This window comes from Salmo trutta, chromosome 12 (genome assembly GCF_901001165.1).
Source record: "Salmo trutta chromosome 12, fSalTru1.1, whole genome shotgun sequence".
Lineage (NCBI taxonomy): Eukaryota > Metazoa > Chordata > Actinopteri > Salmoniformes > Salmonidae > Salmo > Salmo trutta.
In genome coordinates this window covers 9100596-9118328 of record NC_042968.1, presented here as the reverse complement: position 1 = coordinate 9118328, position 17733 = coordinate 9100596, and the positions used below count along the sequence as shown (strand labels likewise).

The following is a 17733-nucleotide window of genomic DNA, read 5'->3' as shown; positions in this document are numbered from 1 at the left end:
GTCACAGTAGTGGGTAGTATATGGAGCTTTGGTGACAAAACGGATGGCACTGTGATAGACTGAATCCAGTTTATTGAGTAGGGTATTGGAGGCTATTTTGTAAATGACATCGCCGAAGTCGGATTGGTAGGATGGTCAGTTTTACGAGGGTATGTTTGGCAGCATGAGTGAAGGATGCTTTGTTGCGAAATAGGAAGCCAATTCTAGATTTAACTTTGGATTGGTCGGTAGGTTGGCATGTGAGAGTATTCAGGCCAGCTGCTCCCAGACTTTACTTAATGAATAATTTTTCAAATAAAGCTTTTATTACGTGCGTTTTTAAAATGCCGGGCGGTTAATTTAGTATGTTTTTGTTTTGAAGTCAAGGAGAGCAATGATATGTGAAAAATGAACACTCCACACAATTTGTTTAGATCTTCCACTTCTCTAGCAATCCTACCGGGATCTGGTGAATCCAATATCCCTTCTATCGGAATACCTCTTCCCATTGTCAAGTTACAAATAAAATACTGCAGTTTCAAATGAAATCAAGAACCATTGGGAAACGGCAGTACTCCAAAATGTTTTTAAAGCGGACAAAACTACGTCGCCTCATTTCACCTTTTTCATAACAATTTTGGCTGGGCAAGGTAATGCGTTTCCACAGTTATGCCTTCATCAGATGCATAATGGATGCTTTGAAGGCATAACTTCCGGAAAACGCGTTAGCCTGGCCAAAAATGAAATGAGGTAATGTCTTTTTTTAAAGACTTTACATTTGAGTGCAGGTGTTATTGAACTTGGGATGTAATTTGAAGCCATTGTCACATATGGCATACCACCCAGCTAATAAAGCGATAGCGCACCTGTTACCCACTCAAATACTGTAGCTCTCTGCAACAGCTGAGAAGGGGCACTCTTCTCTCTCCACTGTTGTTGATAATTATGTTTCCTCTCCCATCTTAGGAGGAAACGTAATTACCTTCACCAAGGAATTAAATTGGGAGGAAATAATGTTATCTTTTCTTTGAAGGATAGGCTACACAAACACACCTACACTCCCACGCGCACCCACAGAAACACACACAGATACAAACATGCACACAGAAACACACACGGATACAGACATGCACACAGAAACACACACGGATACAGACATGCACACAGAAACACACACGGATACAGACATGCACACAGAAACACACACGGATACAGACATGCACACAGAAACACACACGGATACAGACATGCACACAGAAACACACACGGATACAGACATGCACACAGAAACGCACACGGATACAGACATGCACACAGAAACGCACACGGATACAGACATGCACACAGAAACGCACACGGATACAGACATGCACACAGAAACGCACACGGATACAGACATGCACACAGAAACACACACGGATACAGACATGCACACAGAAACGCACACGGATACAGACATGCACACAGAAACGCACACGGATACAGACATGCACACAGAAACGCACACGGATACAGACATGCACACAGAAACGCACACGGATACAGACATGCACACAGAAACACACACGGATACAGACATGCACACAGAAACACACACGGATACAGACATGCACACAGAAACACACACGGATACAGACATGCACACAGAAACACACACGGATACAGACATGCACACAGAAACACACACGGATACAGACATGCACACAGAAACACACCCGGATACAGACATGCACACAGAAACACACCCGGATACAGACATGCACACAGAAACACACCCGGATACAGACATGCACACAGAAACACACCCAGATACAGACATGCACACAGAAACACACCCGGATACAGACATGCACACAGAAACAAACAAACAAATGACAGCTGACGATGAAAGGGTGTCCGGTTGTCATGGCGCGCCTAAGAAATCAATGCACCATACAATCAAACTAATTGTTTTTCATATGCGCCGAATACAACCGGTGCAGACTTTACCGTAATCTTCTTACGTACGAGCCCTTCCCCAACAATGCAGAGTCAAAAAAAGTAAGAAACATTTGCTAAATTAAAAAAGGAAATAGTAACATCATAAAATAACAATAATGAGGCTATATACAACCAGTATCAGTATCGAGTCAATCTGCAGGGGTACGAGGTAGAGGTAATATGTACATGTAGGTAGGGTTAAAAGTGACTAGGAAATCAGGATGGATAATAAATAGAGTAGCAGAAGTGCATGTGAAGAGCTTGAAAGTGTGTCTGTTTTAACATTTTTGAGGTGAGAATTTGACAGGGCGCAAATAACGACGAGCAGAGGAAGCGAGCGAGCAACTCAATTTGGACTCACTGACTGGCCTCTTTCTTTTCCTATGTTTAAAATATGAGATCTGCCTGGGGAGTGGAGTACCTCTCTGTACCACTCCAGCTAGCTACGTTAAGAAGAGAAATGGAGACTGAGAAATATTGAGGCAAATGAAGACTAGATTTATATGGCTCACCAAAGTAGGCTTTACCAGCACTACCAATGGGCTTCAGATTGCTATAAGGTTCACCAGAAAATAATGGTTGTGGGCGTTTTTGTTAATTGAGACAAACTGGTTTGCCAATGTTGCCTTCCACTTCCCTCTCGCTGCCTCTACACGTTTCCATAGCTCCGAAGAGAGCGTCTGTTTTTTGGAGTGCTGCTCTCTCCAACGCTTTACTGTTGGAGCAAAAAGGTGACGGTTTATCTGTAATGTAAATAATGTGTGGGGGAAGTGGAGCGCTTCTCCACGGGGAATCAACATTAGAGAGAGAGACTGACTGACTCTGAGAGACTGACTAACTGACTCTGTCTCTCTCTCTCTGAGAGAGAGAGAGAGAGAGACTGACTGACTTTCTCTCTCTGAGAGACTGACTGGCTCTCTCTCTGACTGACTTCTCTGATCACATTAAATGTTGTTATTGATGTTACCTGGCAACTGATAATTGATATGACCTTTGACTGTTGGCACACCTCTGGCTGAAATTCTACTCTGAATGTAGATATAGTCTAGCAACATTCAGTGCAGTGCATGGCATCTAGTGCAACAGTTAGACCTATAGAACCATGGCAGATCGATGAGTCATTCTTCCAGGTTTGTTTATAATAGAGATGTACATGTAGTGTCAGACCGTCCTGGCATTTAGGAAAACTTTTACTTTTAATATCACACCTAATGGTCTCAAATCAAATTTTATTTGTCACATGCGCCGACTACAACAAGTGTAGACCTTACCGTGAAATGCTTACTTGCAAGATCTATGAAATAGTAACACAAGAGATGTACATAACAATAATAAGTCTATATACAGGGGGTGCCGAGTCAATGTGCGGGGGTACAGGTTAGTCGAGGCCCCTGTCCTAAAGACACCTACTGGTCTGCTGTATAAGAACACGTCGGTTTATACTGTAGGACCACCCTATCCCATGCTGCCTGAAATGAAACCAGGAGGGATGATGATAGAGAGGGAGCGTGGGCACACTCTCCAAACCCCACTGCTGAGTGGGCTTCAGTTTCGACGGCACGACTCTCATTTGGAAATAGGTGAGTGGTGAGAGGGGGGGGGGGAAAGCCTAGCTGCTGAAGGGAACCCACACACACACACACAACGCCCATTCTTGGCAGAGGTCCAGGCTTACCACGAGGGGATGTTTCTGTATTGTCAGTACAGTGAGTACACTGTACGGAGAAATAAACACAGAACAGCTGACTTCAGTGAAACAGCCGTGGCGCCTCTCTCTCTCTCTCTCTCTCTCTCTCTCTCTCTCTCTCTCTCTCTCTCGATTAGACTACAGTGAATTAATAAAACATTGTCCTAGCAAGTTTACCGTGTTTTCTGGGCCGTCCATCTCAGTTCTGTTCTAACGGCAGATGAATGACAAGACGGCTGCTGTAACATACTGTACTGCACATTGGGTTGACAGTAGACAGTTTGTACAAGTCTTAGTCGTTGTAAGAACCCCAAGGAATATGTGGGAATGTAGCTGCATTATCTACCACCTCCGATCTTTATAGAATACCGGTTGTGTAGGTTTGGCTGGTTGAGAGCGGTTGAGGAAATCTAAAAGACTCGAAACATGAAGCGTTGACCTAAGTTTGAGACACGGTTTCATTCTTCTGAACATAAATCAGTCATCATTTCATTCCCCCTCTACAAAGGGATCAATAAGTCCCGAATCATTTTTATAAATTCTTTCTCTTTTTTTTTTATAGTGTTTTTCTGCGGGAATAGGAAGCTCCGGGTTGTTCTAGGTAAATGCCCTTTCTGCAGTATGTGAAGCGTTGACATAATGCACCCAGGTAGGAAGCAGCTGTGGTTCAGCTCCTCGTTAGAAAGCCTCAGGGATATTCTGCTGTGTTACTCTGGCTCGGCAGAATTCTCCACTGCTATAGTTTGACCCTCCTAAGTGCAGTCTCGCGTTGTGCATTACATATCCCCGTTTCTTATTCTGCGTGACGTTCTTTCAGCTGCCGTACAGTATACTTACACACCACTTGTATGGTACCTCTTTTTTTTATTTCAGACTTGCGCCTGTGGCGTTCAGTAAAGTGTAGTGTGTCTCTCTGGTCCTCTCTGTCACTGAAGAGGTTGTCACGTAACAGTAAGTGTTGGACTCAGTGGGAGGTTTTGATGTGCCGCTGGGTCAGATCGCCGGCCTTTCGACCCAGCTTGCAGCACCCCAGGACGCTAAGAGTCCTGATGAGACCGAGTCTGTCAGTTGCTTTTACCTGTCAGCCCATCTGAGAGACGGAAGTCTGCCTCGGACAAAGTGGATGGCTTATTCGGGAGCACAGAGATGAGGGTGTGACAGGAAGATCATTGAAAAGGAAAAGGCGCAGCGCTCGCTCACCATTTTTAAAAACAAACTTTTATTTAAGCAGATATTAAAAGCGTGACGTTTCGGCTTTCATCAATGGTGACAGAAAGAGACCACTTTCTAATAGATGTGTGTTAGACCAAAATAATAACGGAGGCTACACACAGCCATGTTTTTAGGGCTATGTGTTCTTTTCTTCCATGAACTATGTGGGAAATTGCTAGTCTTTTAGGTGATGGTCTGATTAGCAGATTTGTTCTGCTTCAGCAGGTCATGGTAACTTGGCAGCAACTGGAATGTAATGAGCTAGGCCTATTGAAAGACTCTGGTATGGCAGAGTAGGTTATTTCTTGCTGATTGGATTGGAATAGTACAAGAGAGCTCGGAATGTTCTAATATGGAACATTGATTAGCAGCATGACCTTATTCAATGAAATATGGGACATTTATGACACACTATTTGCCTTATGCAAGATCCTCTTGGTCCATGGGTGGAGATGATGTACAATGCCCTCTAGTGGATATAGTTTGAAAGACATGAAATGTCCTGAAGTGGCCCTGAAGTGTTAATTTGTTGAGTGACAACGGTCACCTGTGCTTGTAAGCCAGATATATGCACAGTGCATTTAAAATGAGTAGGTTATAAGTACTTCAAGGCCTTTTATCTCTCTCCTTTTTTTTAAAAATCCGGACTAAATGAGTCTGTATAAATGCACAGGGCCGTCAATGAGAGAGGGACGGAGGGAGGGAGGGAGACATGGAGTGGGGTAGAAAGGGGAGGGAGAGATTCTCTTTCATCGGGAGAACATAAGAGACTGAGAGCGGAACCCTTTGGTCGGTTGAAATTGGCTAACAATTCAGATGAAAGTCTAGGGCAAAACGCACATGTATCATGTCTAGCTAAGAGAGACTGAACAGAGAAACAAAATGGAGAGCCATCCTGCCGGACATGCATCACTCCACCTTCCCTCGCCACCTACTCTCATCTTTGATCGTGTGTGTGTGTGTGTGTGTGTGTGTGTGTGTGTGTGTGTTAATGAAGTAATTTAGCAATGTTGGTGGATTTTCTTTCACCCGTAATTCACTTCGTCAAAGGGATTCATGCCTTGCCGGTGTTAAAATCAGCCTGGTGGTGAGTTTGAACTCCGCGTCCCACGCGCTGCCGCATCAACCCAAAGAGAAGTTGGCTCCACCGTACTAAAAGCAGAACCACACAGCCACTCACCTAAAACAGAACACCGTCTCATCTTGAGAGGTTTGATAAACCGCCAAAAGTGGCACATGGCAGAATGTCAGTTCACAGATGGCGAGCCTGATGTGACTCTTGAGGTCAGTGACTCAACAAATAATCGCTCAATTTCCAAACCGCTCTTGCAGCAGGGCGTGAACGCACAGCACGCTACAGTCAGAGAGGGAGTCAGATCGCTCAGACTGGTTGTTCTTCTCGCAGCAGTGATCTGAGTGGCACTTGGCTCAATGCAGCTATCTCTCTGCGGTCTATGAGATTGCTAACCCATCTCGTGGTTCCTTACTTTAGCCTCTTTCAAACTCAGTCAGCATTTCTCAAGGAGCCGGCATGTGAATATCTTGCCGCCCTAAGCTTCACACACTTAAACAGCTGAAGCAGCGTAAGGTCTTTGTAACGCATACTCATGACACTTTTCTGATGGCAACGTCTGACGGTAGAAAGCTTCGAGGATAAGGGATTATGGCAGTTGCTATGCCGTGGACACTACACATTACAAAGAGCAACCGTGTTCCATGCCGACATATGAGACAGACCATCTGTAATATACACCAAACAAAAAAATATAAACGCAACATGTAAAGTGTTGATCCAATGTTTCATGAGCTGAAATATAAGATCCCAGAAATGTTCCATACACATAAAAAAGCTTATTTCTCTCAAATGTTGCACACACATTTGTTTACTCACCTGGTAGTGAGCATTCCTACTTTGCCAAGATCCACCTGACTGGTGTGGCATATCAATAAGCTGATTAAACAGCATGATCATTACACAGGTGTACCTTGTGCTGGGAACAATAAATGGCCACTCTACAATACCACAGATGTTTTGAGGGAATATCTGCAGGAATATCCACCAAAGCTGTTGCCAGACCAATGTCGTTTTACAGAATTTGGCAGTACGTCCAACCAGCCTCACATCCACAGACCACGTGTAACCACACCATCCCAGGACCTCCACATTCGGCTTCTTCACCTGCGGGATCGTCTGAGATCAGCCACCCGGACAGCTGGTGAAACTGTGGTTTTGCACAACCGAAGAATTTCTTCAAACTGTCAGAAACCGTCTCAGGGAAGATCACCTGTGTGCTCGTTGTCCTCACCAGTTTGGCGTCGTAACCAACTTCTTCAGTGGGCAAATGCTCACCATCCATGGCCACTGGCACGCTAAAGAAGGTTGCTCTTCACAGATAAATCCCGGTTTCAACTGTACTGGACAGATGGTGTCGTGTGGGCGAGCGGTTTGCTGATGTCAACATTGTGAACAGAGTGCCCCATAGTGGTGATGGGGTTATGGTATGGGCAGTCATAAGCTACAGACAACAAACACAATTGCTATTTTTATTGATGGCAATTTCAATGGACAGAGATACCGTGACGAGATCCTGAGGCCCATTGTCGTGCCATTCCAGCACCGCCATCACCTCATGTTTTAGCACGATAATGCACGGCCCCATGTCGCAAGGATCTGTACACAATTCCTGTATCTGTAATCCTGTATCGTGTAATCTGTACACAAAGCTGAAAATGTCCCAGTTCTTTCATGGCCTGCATACTCACCAGACATGTTAACCATTGAGCATGTTTGGGATGCTCTGGATCAACGTGTATGACAGTGTTCCAGTTCTCGCCAATATCCAGCAATTTCACACAGCTATTGAAGAGGAGTGGGACAACTATCCATAGACCACAATCAACAGCCTGAGGAACTCAATGCGAAAGATCTCTCTCTGCATGAGGCACACCAGATACTGACTGGATTTTTGATCCACGCCCCTACCTTTAAAAAAAAAAAGAAAGTTATCTGTGACCAACAGATGCATATCTGTATTCCCAGTCATGTGATATCCATAGATTAGGGCCTAATGAATTCAATTTATTGAGTTCCTTATATAAACTGTAACTGTAAACTCTTTGAATTTGTTGCATGTTACGTTTTATGTTTTTGTTCAGTGTAGCTATACCCCCAATCGTTCAAAACCTAGAGGCAAACTAGTCTGTTTGTCTCAACCGCTTTAGCGAACATTGATTATTACTCACGTAACCACGGTTCTATGATCTAAGCATCGCATTCACTTGACTACTTAAAAATCCACCGCGTGCTGCTTGTAATCTGCCGGCGGGACGGATCCAGCCCGGTGGGCATATTTTGCCCAGGACTGATCTATATGATGAAAGGGCATCAGGTTGTCCCTGTCTTAGCTTTATCTCTTTTTATGTTCTGCCTATCCTCTCTGTCTCTCACCCACATTTCCTCTGTCTGTCTGTCTGGTCTTGTCTGGTCTTGTCTTGTCTTGTCTTGTCTTTCTCACGCTGTCTTTTACAGCAATCACTTTTCACATGTAAGGTAGTGCAGCAGCCCGGCCTGCTCTGCTCCTCGTCTTTCTGCTCACACAGCGCTACACCATCAGCCAGGAATGCAAGCTAAATGAAGGAGGCTGGGAGACAAACGGACATATCTCTCCTCCATCCTCTCACTTCCAACTGTTTATTGTTATAATACGCGTGCCAAGCAATAAGTGACATTCAACTCAACTTGTCTGCCCATTAGCTTTTACAACTGCGGTACTGTCCAATCCGGGAATACAACTCTGAGGTCAAAAGTTTAGGCTTACTGTAACTCAATATATATGACAGGTACTGTACTGTAGGATTCAAGGACTTCATTTTTAGTGCTACATGCTGTATAAAGTTTGTCATTGCCCTCCCCATCAACTATCAAAGATAAACATTAGGGGGCATGTCCTCCAGCTGTCTAAAAATAGCCAGCAATTCAATCAGTTTGGCCATGTTTTATTTTTACCATGTTTTTGGCATGCTCTCCCCTTGCGTGCGTGCGTGCGCGCGTGCGCTCTTTCTCTCTCACTCACACACACTCTCACACTCTCACACTCTCACACACTCTCACTCACTCACTCACTGGCTTATGTCACAAGCCATGAGGAAGTCATGAAACAGGAAGTGAGCAGAAGTGGACGGGGTGGGGGGGGAGAAATAAGATAGTCCTGAGAGACAGACGGCGCAGTTGGACTGGAGCTCCGTAACTCGCTGCTAGGTTTGTGTTGGGGGCTGACACAGGAATGTTAGACAGGACAAGGTGAGCCGCCGCAAAGGAAGCCAGAGAGGGGGACAAAGGACTGGATATGTGGGGTCACCGGGGGAAGTGGGACGTCCCTCCAACCCCTCCGCTTGCCCCCACTCACAGGTAGTGGTGTGTGTGTGTGTGTGCTCCTTACTTCCCTTTGGTGTTTTTGGTCACAAACCACTAATGGCCAGAACGTGGCGTGAAACCCAGACTCTAGAAACATTTCTCTATGTTTTGGTTCGATTGTTCAGTGAGACTTCTGGTTTAGTATGTCTAAGAGTATATACTCAGTAATGATTTACTTGGGTTATAGATGCTGAACACTAAGATGGCATGTTGGAGATAATCTATATTTTCTGGGTTTTGACAGAAAAGGAAGTTGAGGCTGTGTCGAACTTAGAAATGTTGTTTTGCAGCGTCCGCTTATAAATAGCTTGACCATCCACCAGTATGGGATTAGTTTATGACATTAAACAGGGCTGTGTAACGTTCCAGAAAGTTGTCCATTTATCCCGAGAATTTGACTGGGATGAACCGGGTGAAGACTAATGTCATGCAATGCTGAAGTTGTGCTGTTTTGGGATGATGCTGCTTCTATGACAGTGGGCAATAGTTAAGGCCTGGATGTTTGTTTTGTTCTGGAAAAAAAGAGCAGTTTATAGTTCTCATTTCTGCAACATCTGCTTGGTGCAACATCTGACTTCTGCTCATTTAAATTGGTTGCACAATACTCCATTAAAAAAAAGTGTATATCGTAAAATTCACACTTCCTTGGTATATTATCCCCATTTGTCTTAAGACTTTTCACTCATCTTACAATGCGCCCACATTACATTTACTCAGTACAGGAGTGTGGGTCATTGATTCACCTCCTGGGGAGAAATGCAACGCAGTTGCACAACATACCCATGGGGGGGCGCCCTAAACCTCTACTTGTTTTGTTCTGAATCTCCATCTGCTTATCGGTCTGTCTCGCTTTCTGGGTTTCTGTTTGGTCATGCCGTCATCCGTCATTAGTTTTATAACTGCTGTTCTTTTCACTGTATGTCCTTCTGCCTCAGATTGCGTTACTTAACTAGAGGCAATATAGCGGTAATGCAATGTTTTCTACAGCGTGACACGTTCTCTGTCTGTGACTATTCCATTCTTGGTATATACGTTCCTATTCTCTTTGAGCTGTTGTGGATCTTCTATTTATGACAGTTGAAACCAGGCTGTTTGAATACTTCCCCCTCATGTAACACAGCTGAGGGGTATACTAAAAAGGAGGATCAATGAGTTAGCCGGCTAACTTTGATAAACAACCAGAAATAATTACTACTACAAAAAAGAAGCTAAACATAGATATGTATTTTTGTTGGGTTGTTGAGTCAATTACATCATGCCCATTTTCAAGCTTATCTTTCTTAAAAAGAAAAAGTAATTTCCAAATATTTAGGCAAGTTAGCTCATTTGATCCTACATTGTTGTAAACCCTTCTGATGGAAAGAACTAGGACCAAAACAAAAGCGAATGGAAGAACAGCAGGAAACACCTTGCGGTTCAGTTGTAAAGTGAGTACAACTCCCCCGCTGGTGACATCACTTCCTTCCTGTCAAAGTAGTAGAAAGTGACAACAGGACAGAGAGAGGGGCCATGCTGCTGCTAGTGCCCTAAACTGCCCAGGAATGGGGGATTTTCGGGTGGACCTAAAATAAAACCATGCTTATCTATTTACTTGTTGACAGATCAGCCACTTTGCTGTCTGTTGACACTGCACTTCTTGTATTTACTGCATGGCCACAATGTAGTAGCCATGCGGTGACCTGATGACTGTTTTCAAGTGGGATATTCTGATTTGAATCAATCTGCACAGTAAAGGTCGTCTGCTCAGTATGACGCCTTCTCCCTCAACCCCACAGGTCCTGGGGTGCACCCCAGTAATCTGTCTGCTTCTCTACATTCCTATCCTAGTCCTGTCCCAGTCTACCGCTACCCCTCTACCCCTCAAATGCTCCCCCCTCTCCTCCTGGGATATACCAGCCTCAGCATGAATTGCAGCTCTGTTTTGGCCCCTTCTGATAGAGCTCGCCAGCTTGTAGTCCTAAAAAATGGAAATGAGTTAGCATTTTCTGCCTCTGGTTTGTTGGCCATTACTATGGGGGAAATGAATGAGGTTTTTGGATGAACACTGAAAATAAGGTCTGCGGTTAACACAGGGTTAGGAGATATTTTCTGTTTTGTTCTATGAGATAATATCAGTCAGTTAAAAGGACCTTTAGGATTTATGAAACCTATATGTGCTTTTTTTGATTTACATAAATGATTAAAAATTCACAAAAAAATGATGTAAGCTGATGAGGATTCTCATAGAACAAAAAGTATAAAATGTCTTAAGCCTGTGTTTAACACAGATCTTATTTTCTGCAATTATCCCAAAATCCACTTCATTTCCCCATAGGCTTTGGCCAACAAGCCATGAGGGTTTTGCCTGCAAAAACAAACCATTACTATTGCTCTCTCTATGGTCAGCTAATAGACCAACTTACCACATCTACTGCGATCCCAATCACAGAGCCTTCTATAAGGACTGCTGTCTTCCAGTTTGATAAGATGTTCCCAGTTATCGTCATCATACCTCACAAGCTGACTTTGATAAATATGAGATTTCCATTTTTTTTAATGTGCATTCGGAAAGTATTCAGTTACCTTCACTTTTTCCACATTTTGTTAGGTTACAGCCTTATTCTAAAATGGATGAAATCGTTTTTTCCCCTCATCAATCTACACACAATACCCCATCATGACAAAGCAAAAACAGATTTGTAGAAAATTTTGCTCATTTATATAAAAAATATAAAAAAAACACATTTACATAAGTATTCAGACCCTTTGCTCAATACTTTGTTGAAGCGCCTCGAGTGTTCTTGGGTATGACGCTACAAGCTTGGTACGTCTGTATTTGGGGAGATTCTCCCATTTCTTTTCTGCAGATCCTCTCAAGCTCTCAGGTTGGATGGGGAGCGTCACTGCAGAGCTATTTTCAGGTCTCTCCAGAGATGTTCGATCGGGTTCAAGTCCGAGCTCTGGCTGGGCCACTCAAGGACATTCAAAGACTTGCCCAAAGCCAGTCCTGTGTTGTCTTGGCTGTGTGCTTAGGGTTGTTGTCCTGTTGGAAGTTGAACCTTTGCCCCAGTCTGAGAACCTGCTCCAGAGCGCTCAGGACTTCATCAAGGATCAATCTGTACTTTGCTCCGTTCATCTTTCCCTCGATCCTAAATAGTCTCCTAGTCCCTGCCGCTGAAAAACATCCCCACAGCATGATGCTGCCACCACCATGTTTCACCTTAGGGATAGTGCCAGGTTTCCTCCAGATGTGACGCTTGGCATTCAGGCCAAAGAGTTCAATCTTGGTTTCATCACACATCTCCTGAAATATGTGGCGTTAAAGACTCTGGTGACTATGGATTCTCGTTCAAGTGCTGTCTGTAACTCCAAATGTTGTAACCCTCGATCTAGACTTGCCATTATCTTGCTGCTTCTTTTGTCTGGAAATGTCCAGTCTAATCCAGGTCCTGACATTCTTACCCCTGCCGAATTAAGTAGTCAGAGTGGCCTGAAGTTTTTGCATATGAATGTAAGAAGCCTTCTGCCGAAGCTTGATTTTGTGAATATATGGATAAAAACTGCCGACCCGGATGTATTTATGCTTTCTGAAGCCTGGCTTAAAAAATCTATTACAGACAAAAATATTGGCATAAATGGTTACAATGTTTTTCGTACAGATGGTAAATCTAAGGGTGGTGGTGTTGCTGTATATGTAAAAGACAAGTTCTCTGTGGTCATTCTGACTTCTGTTACTAAACCTAAGCAATTTGAATATCTGTCTTTGAACCTAAACCTTGGCTCATCTTTAAATATTGTTGTATCTTGCTATTATAGACCTCCATCTGCTACTGTTGGCTCTCTGGATTGTATTTTCAAATTATCACAGAATGTCAATTCTGAGTTTGTCCTGATGGGTGATCTGAATCAGGACTGGCTAACATCTAGCTCTGATCAACTTAAAATTCTGTGCAATACCTACAATCTCACTCAGATTGTCAACAGTGTAACTAGGTTGAATATAAAAAATCCTCTTTGATTGATTTGATCTTAACCAATACTCCTCATCGTTTTAATGCTTCTGGTATTTTTGCAAATGACATAAGTGATCACTGTGCTATTGCCTGTGTGAGAGATGGTAAAATCCCTAAGCATTCTCCATGTGTCATTACGAAAAGAAACTGGAAGCGGTTTGATATTCAAGGTTTTTTACATGATGTATCTAGCATTGAATGGAATAGAATGGAATTAATCCATGATGTTGAACTAGCCTTTTCTTACTTCCACAACGCATTCCAGGATGTATGCAATAGGCATGCCCCTTTTAAAAAATTCAGGATTAAGAGCAGAGAGAACCCTTGGTTTACTAAGAAACTTACAAAAATCATAAGGGAACGAAATGCTATGTGGGCTAAAGCAAGAGGGACTGGTTTGGCAGATGATTGGATGGCTTTTAAACGTCTTCGAAATATGGGTGTGGCTATGATCCGTAAATTGAAAGCAGACCACTACCTGAAATCTACTTCACAAAATTTAAATAATCCATCCAAATTTTGGCAAGTAGTGAAAGGTTTGGAGTGCAGAAAAGATACACAGCTTCCTAAACAATTGTTGGTCGACACTCAGATTGTAACTGAGAGAACCTCCATTCTGAAAGCCTTGAACCAGCATTTTTTTAGATGCAGGTAGTTCATTTGAAAAGGTCAAAGGTATAATTGAGCCCCCTATACATTTACCTGACACCCCTGTGCACTCCTTCACCAGGTTTTCCTTTTCATCCTTCTCTGTTTCAGAAGTGTGGAAAGCCCTGAAAGAAATTGATTTTAAAAAAATCCCCTGGCCCTGATGAACTAGACCCCCGCCTCCTACACCTAGCCGCTGACATCATTGCTCCCTCCTTAACATGTATTTTTAACCTTACGCTTGATGTTAAGGAAATCCCCAAGTTATGGAAATCTGCTTTTGTACTTCCTCTCCTGAAATCCCTCGCTACTTGACAACTATCGACCCATTTCAAAATTGTCTGTACTATCAAAGGTACTGGAGTCCTTAGTTAGTAGGCAGCAAAAGACCTACTTCCAAGAAAACAATATCTTAAATGGAATGCAATCAGGTTTTAGGTCTGGCCACAGCACTGTTTCAGCAACATTGACGGTTTTAAATGACATCCACTGTGCTCTTGATAAGAAGTTACATTGTGTGTCTGTTTTTATTTATTTGTCGAAGGCTTTTGACACCGTGGACCATGCTGTGTTAGTGCAAAGGTTAAAATGTTGTGGAATTACTAGTCATGCTCTAGATTTGTTTATAAATTACCTATCAAATCGTACACAATGTGTAATGGCGGATGGTTGTAAATCTGAGTCCATAGATGTGTGCTCAGGTGTTCCGCAAGGTTCTATTTTGGGCCCACTGTTGTTCATTTTGTATATCAACAACATTGGGGATCTTATTGAAACAGCTGATGTTAATTTTTATGCAGATGATACTGTTCTTTATTCAAGTGGTAGTAGTTTATCTTTAGCTTTTGAAAATGCCCAAAGAGCATTTAACATCATACAACAGAATCTGTATGATTTAAAGCTGATTCTAAATTCGGGTAAAACAAAATGCATGATATTTTCAAATGCCAGGCATGTTACTAATCATGCCATTGCTACATTGGCTGGACATACTATAGAGCAAGTTAAAGTGTATAAATATTTGTGTGTGTGGGTTGATAAGCTGAGCTTCACTGTGCATGTAGAGAACTTGATAAGGAAGCTCAAGCTGAAAATAGGATTTTATTACCGCCATAAGGCTTGTTCTTCTTTTGAGACCAGGAAGGAGCTGGTACGATGTACATTACTGTCGGTTTTAGATTTTAGTGATGTTATATATATGCAAGCCTCAGCCACTACCCTGAGAGCACTTGATTCAGTGTATCATGCAGCCCTCAGGTTCATTACAAATCAGAAACGTCTAACACATCATTGTGATCTCTACAGCGCTGTTGGCTGGACGTCATTGACCTTGCGTAGGCTTAAACACTGGTATACACTTATTTATAAGGCCATATTGGGTAAAATGCCATTTTATCTCTGTTCTTTTTTAGTTAGGTCAGTAAATAAGTATCAATTACGGTCCCATTCTGATTTGCTTCTGACAGTACCAAAAATTAGAACAGGTCATGGTAGAAATAGTTTTAGTTACTTAGCACTGTGGTCCTGCAAATTCTCTTTTGAACATTTTAAAATGTGATGATCTAGTTTCGTTGGCGGAGTTCAAACACTTGATCGATGTATATATTATAGAAGAGTGTAATTGGTTTTTAGGCCAGCTGTTTTTAGTCAAGACAATGTTTGTTTTTAAATGTAATATGTTTTTGTTGTACTGTATGTGTGTTTATAGTTGTGTTTAATGTTGTGTATGTAATTTGGTTTGTCTGAAACGTTGTTCCCCTTGCTGCTATTGGACCAGGTCTCTCTTGGAAAAGAGATATTTATCTCAATGAGAATAAACCTGTATAAATAAAGGTAAAATAAAAATAAATAAAAAAATCAGACCAGAGATTCTAGTTTCTCATGGTCTGAGAGTCTTTAGGTGCCTTTTGGCAAACTCCAAGCAGGCTGTCATGACTTTCACTGAGGAGTGGCTTCCGTCTGGCCGCTCTACCATAAAGGCCTGGTTGGTGGAGTGCTGCAGAGATGGTTGTCCTTCTGGAAGATTCTCCCATCTCCACAGAGGAACTCTGACAGACCTCCAGAGTGACCATCGGGTTCTTGGTCTAGGAAGAGTCTTGGTGGTTCCAAACTAATTCCATTTAAGAATGCCGGAGGCAACTGTGTTTGTGGGGACCTTCAATGCTGCAGGAATAATTTGGTACCCTTTGTTATTATGGGGTATTGTGTGTAGATTGATGAAGGAAAAATGTCATTTATTCAATTTTAGAATAAGACTAACTATACAACGTGGAAAAAGTGAAGGGGTCTGAATACATTCCGAAGGCACTTTATCATACATTTTTGACCAACTATAAAATATTGCTGAGATATTGACCTACGATAATGTTTGTTATAAAGAGACTGCAACACGGACAGAAGACACTTGCTGTTTGAACCACAGGGGATGAAAGGACTCTCCACAGAAACAGCCCACCCCCATAATGTAATTGGGTTGTGACGTGGCCCCAGATAGCAAGGCAGTCCAGAGCCATCATTATTCACTGAATTAAAAGGGAGACCTTTTCCAGCTCCCCATATCCTGGACCTATCACTTCCTAATTGATACACTTAACTGCAATGTGGTCCATTAGGCTGAGACTGTGCCTGGTGTGGTCCATTAGGCTGAGACTGTGCCTGGCGTGGCCAGTGTTGAGGGGGGGTGCAGAGTTGGGAGGGGACGATCAGAGCCTCCTAAGCCTGGACCTGCTGCTAATCAGTAATCAGTGAGGTTCCTCTTCTCTAGGCCTCGGTGGTGCGACTCACACTGACACAAAACTCTCAATTGCACACGTAGTAATATACGTGTAGTAGTAACATCAACCGTCGTCTTGCTCGGTAGCCTATGTCTGGCTCAGTAACGTGGTAGTTGCTTGAGGTTCTTGTAGGAATCCTCACTGTTGTTTTTGTGACTAATAGGTCGTCTGGTGGACTAACTGGAGCCCCATATCCAGCCCCGTCTGTCTGGCGCTCCCGTCTCTCTTCCTCCTCGTGGCGTGATGCATTATTGAAGCAGAGGGCGCTCTAAAACTTGGGGATTGATTCGCTTGATTAGAGAGGGGAGCAGGGAGAGGAACGTGTGCGTGCGTGTGTGTGTGTGTGTGTGTGAGAGATGTGGCATTCGGTGTGGCTTTGATCCCCGAGAATGAAGCTGAACGAACACATTCTGAGTCTGTTGAAAACCCTATTTTTACATGGTTTATTTGAAAGATATTCCCATTGAGGACATATAAATGAATAAACGGGGCTGGGGAGGTCCTATTTTCTGCCCGGCAGACACAGAGGAGCCTGTTTGCGGGGGTCCTCCGATGGCGTCGTTCCGGGGTCTCCTTCGCCTGGTCATTTGTTGACTCATATCCCTGCATGATGGTGGGTGGACACTTTCCTCTGATTATCTCAAATTGCTGCGAATGTAAGAGGCAGATAATCACTATTTGTGTGTGAGAGTCTGTTACTTTTGACCATAGAGTGGGATAAAGAGAGAGACAAAAATAAATGGGAGGTGGGGGTAAAGAGAAGGCGATAGAGAGAGAGAGAGAGAACTCCAAGCTGAGGATGTTACTTCATAGATGCCACAGTTGAAATGTTCTGATCAGACAGAGTCAGTTTTGTGCTATAACCGTTATCAGCTGACTCAGGGCTGGATGAGGAACAGCTGAACGCAGCAGTGTTGCCGCATTGCACTCTATAGCGTGCGTTTTTAAGCCATACCAAATGGATGGCGTGGGCTTTCTACCCGTCTTTATGTAACGTTTGAGTAGGCTGGCAACTGAACATGCTGCAGAGCTTGGTGCCGACGCTGG

General features: G+C 43.2%; 1 protein-coding gene across 3 annotated transcripts in view; it reads left to right on the top strand.

The window, feature by feature from the left end:
- LOC115202875 (diacylglycerol kinase zeta) overlaps window positions 1-17733 on the top strand; it is a 131730-nt gene that overhangs the window by 11949 nt on the left and 102048 nt on the right. Inside the window, exon 1 of one of the 3 annotated variants that reach the window (XM_029767017.1) lies at window positions 9082-9266. The exons of the other annotated variants lie outside the window; for them this stretch is intronic. Within the exon in view, the coding sequence (XP_029622877.1) occupies window positions 9205-9266 (62 nt within the window). The 5' untranslated portion in view covers window positions 9082-9204. Of the gene's footprint in view, window positions 1-9081; window positions 9267-17733 lie in introns of those variants that run through there. 3 annotated transcript variants of the gene reach the window in all.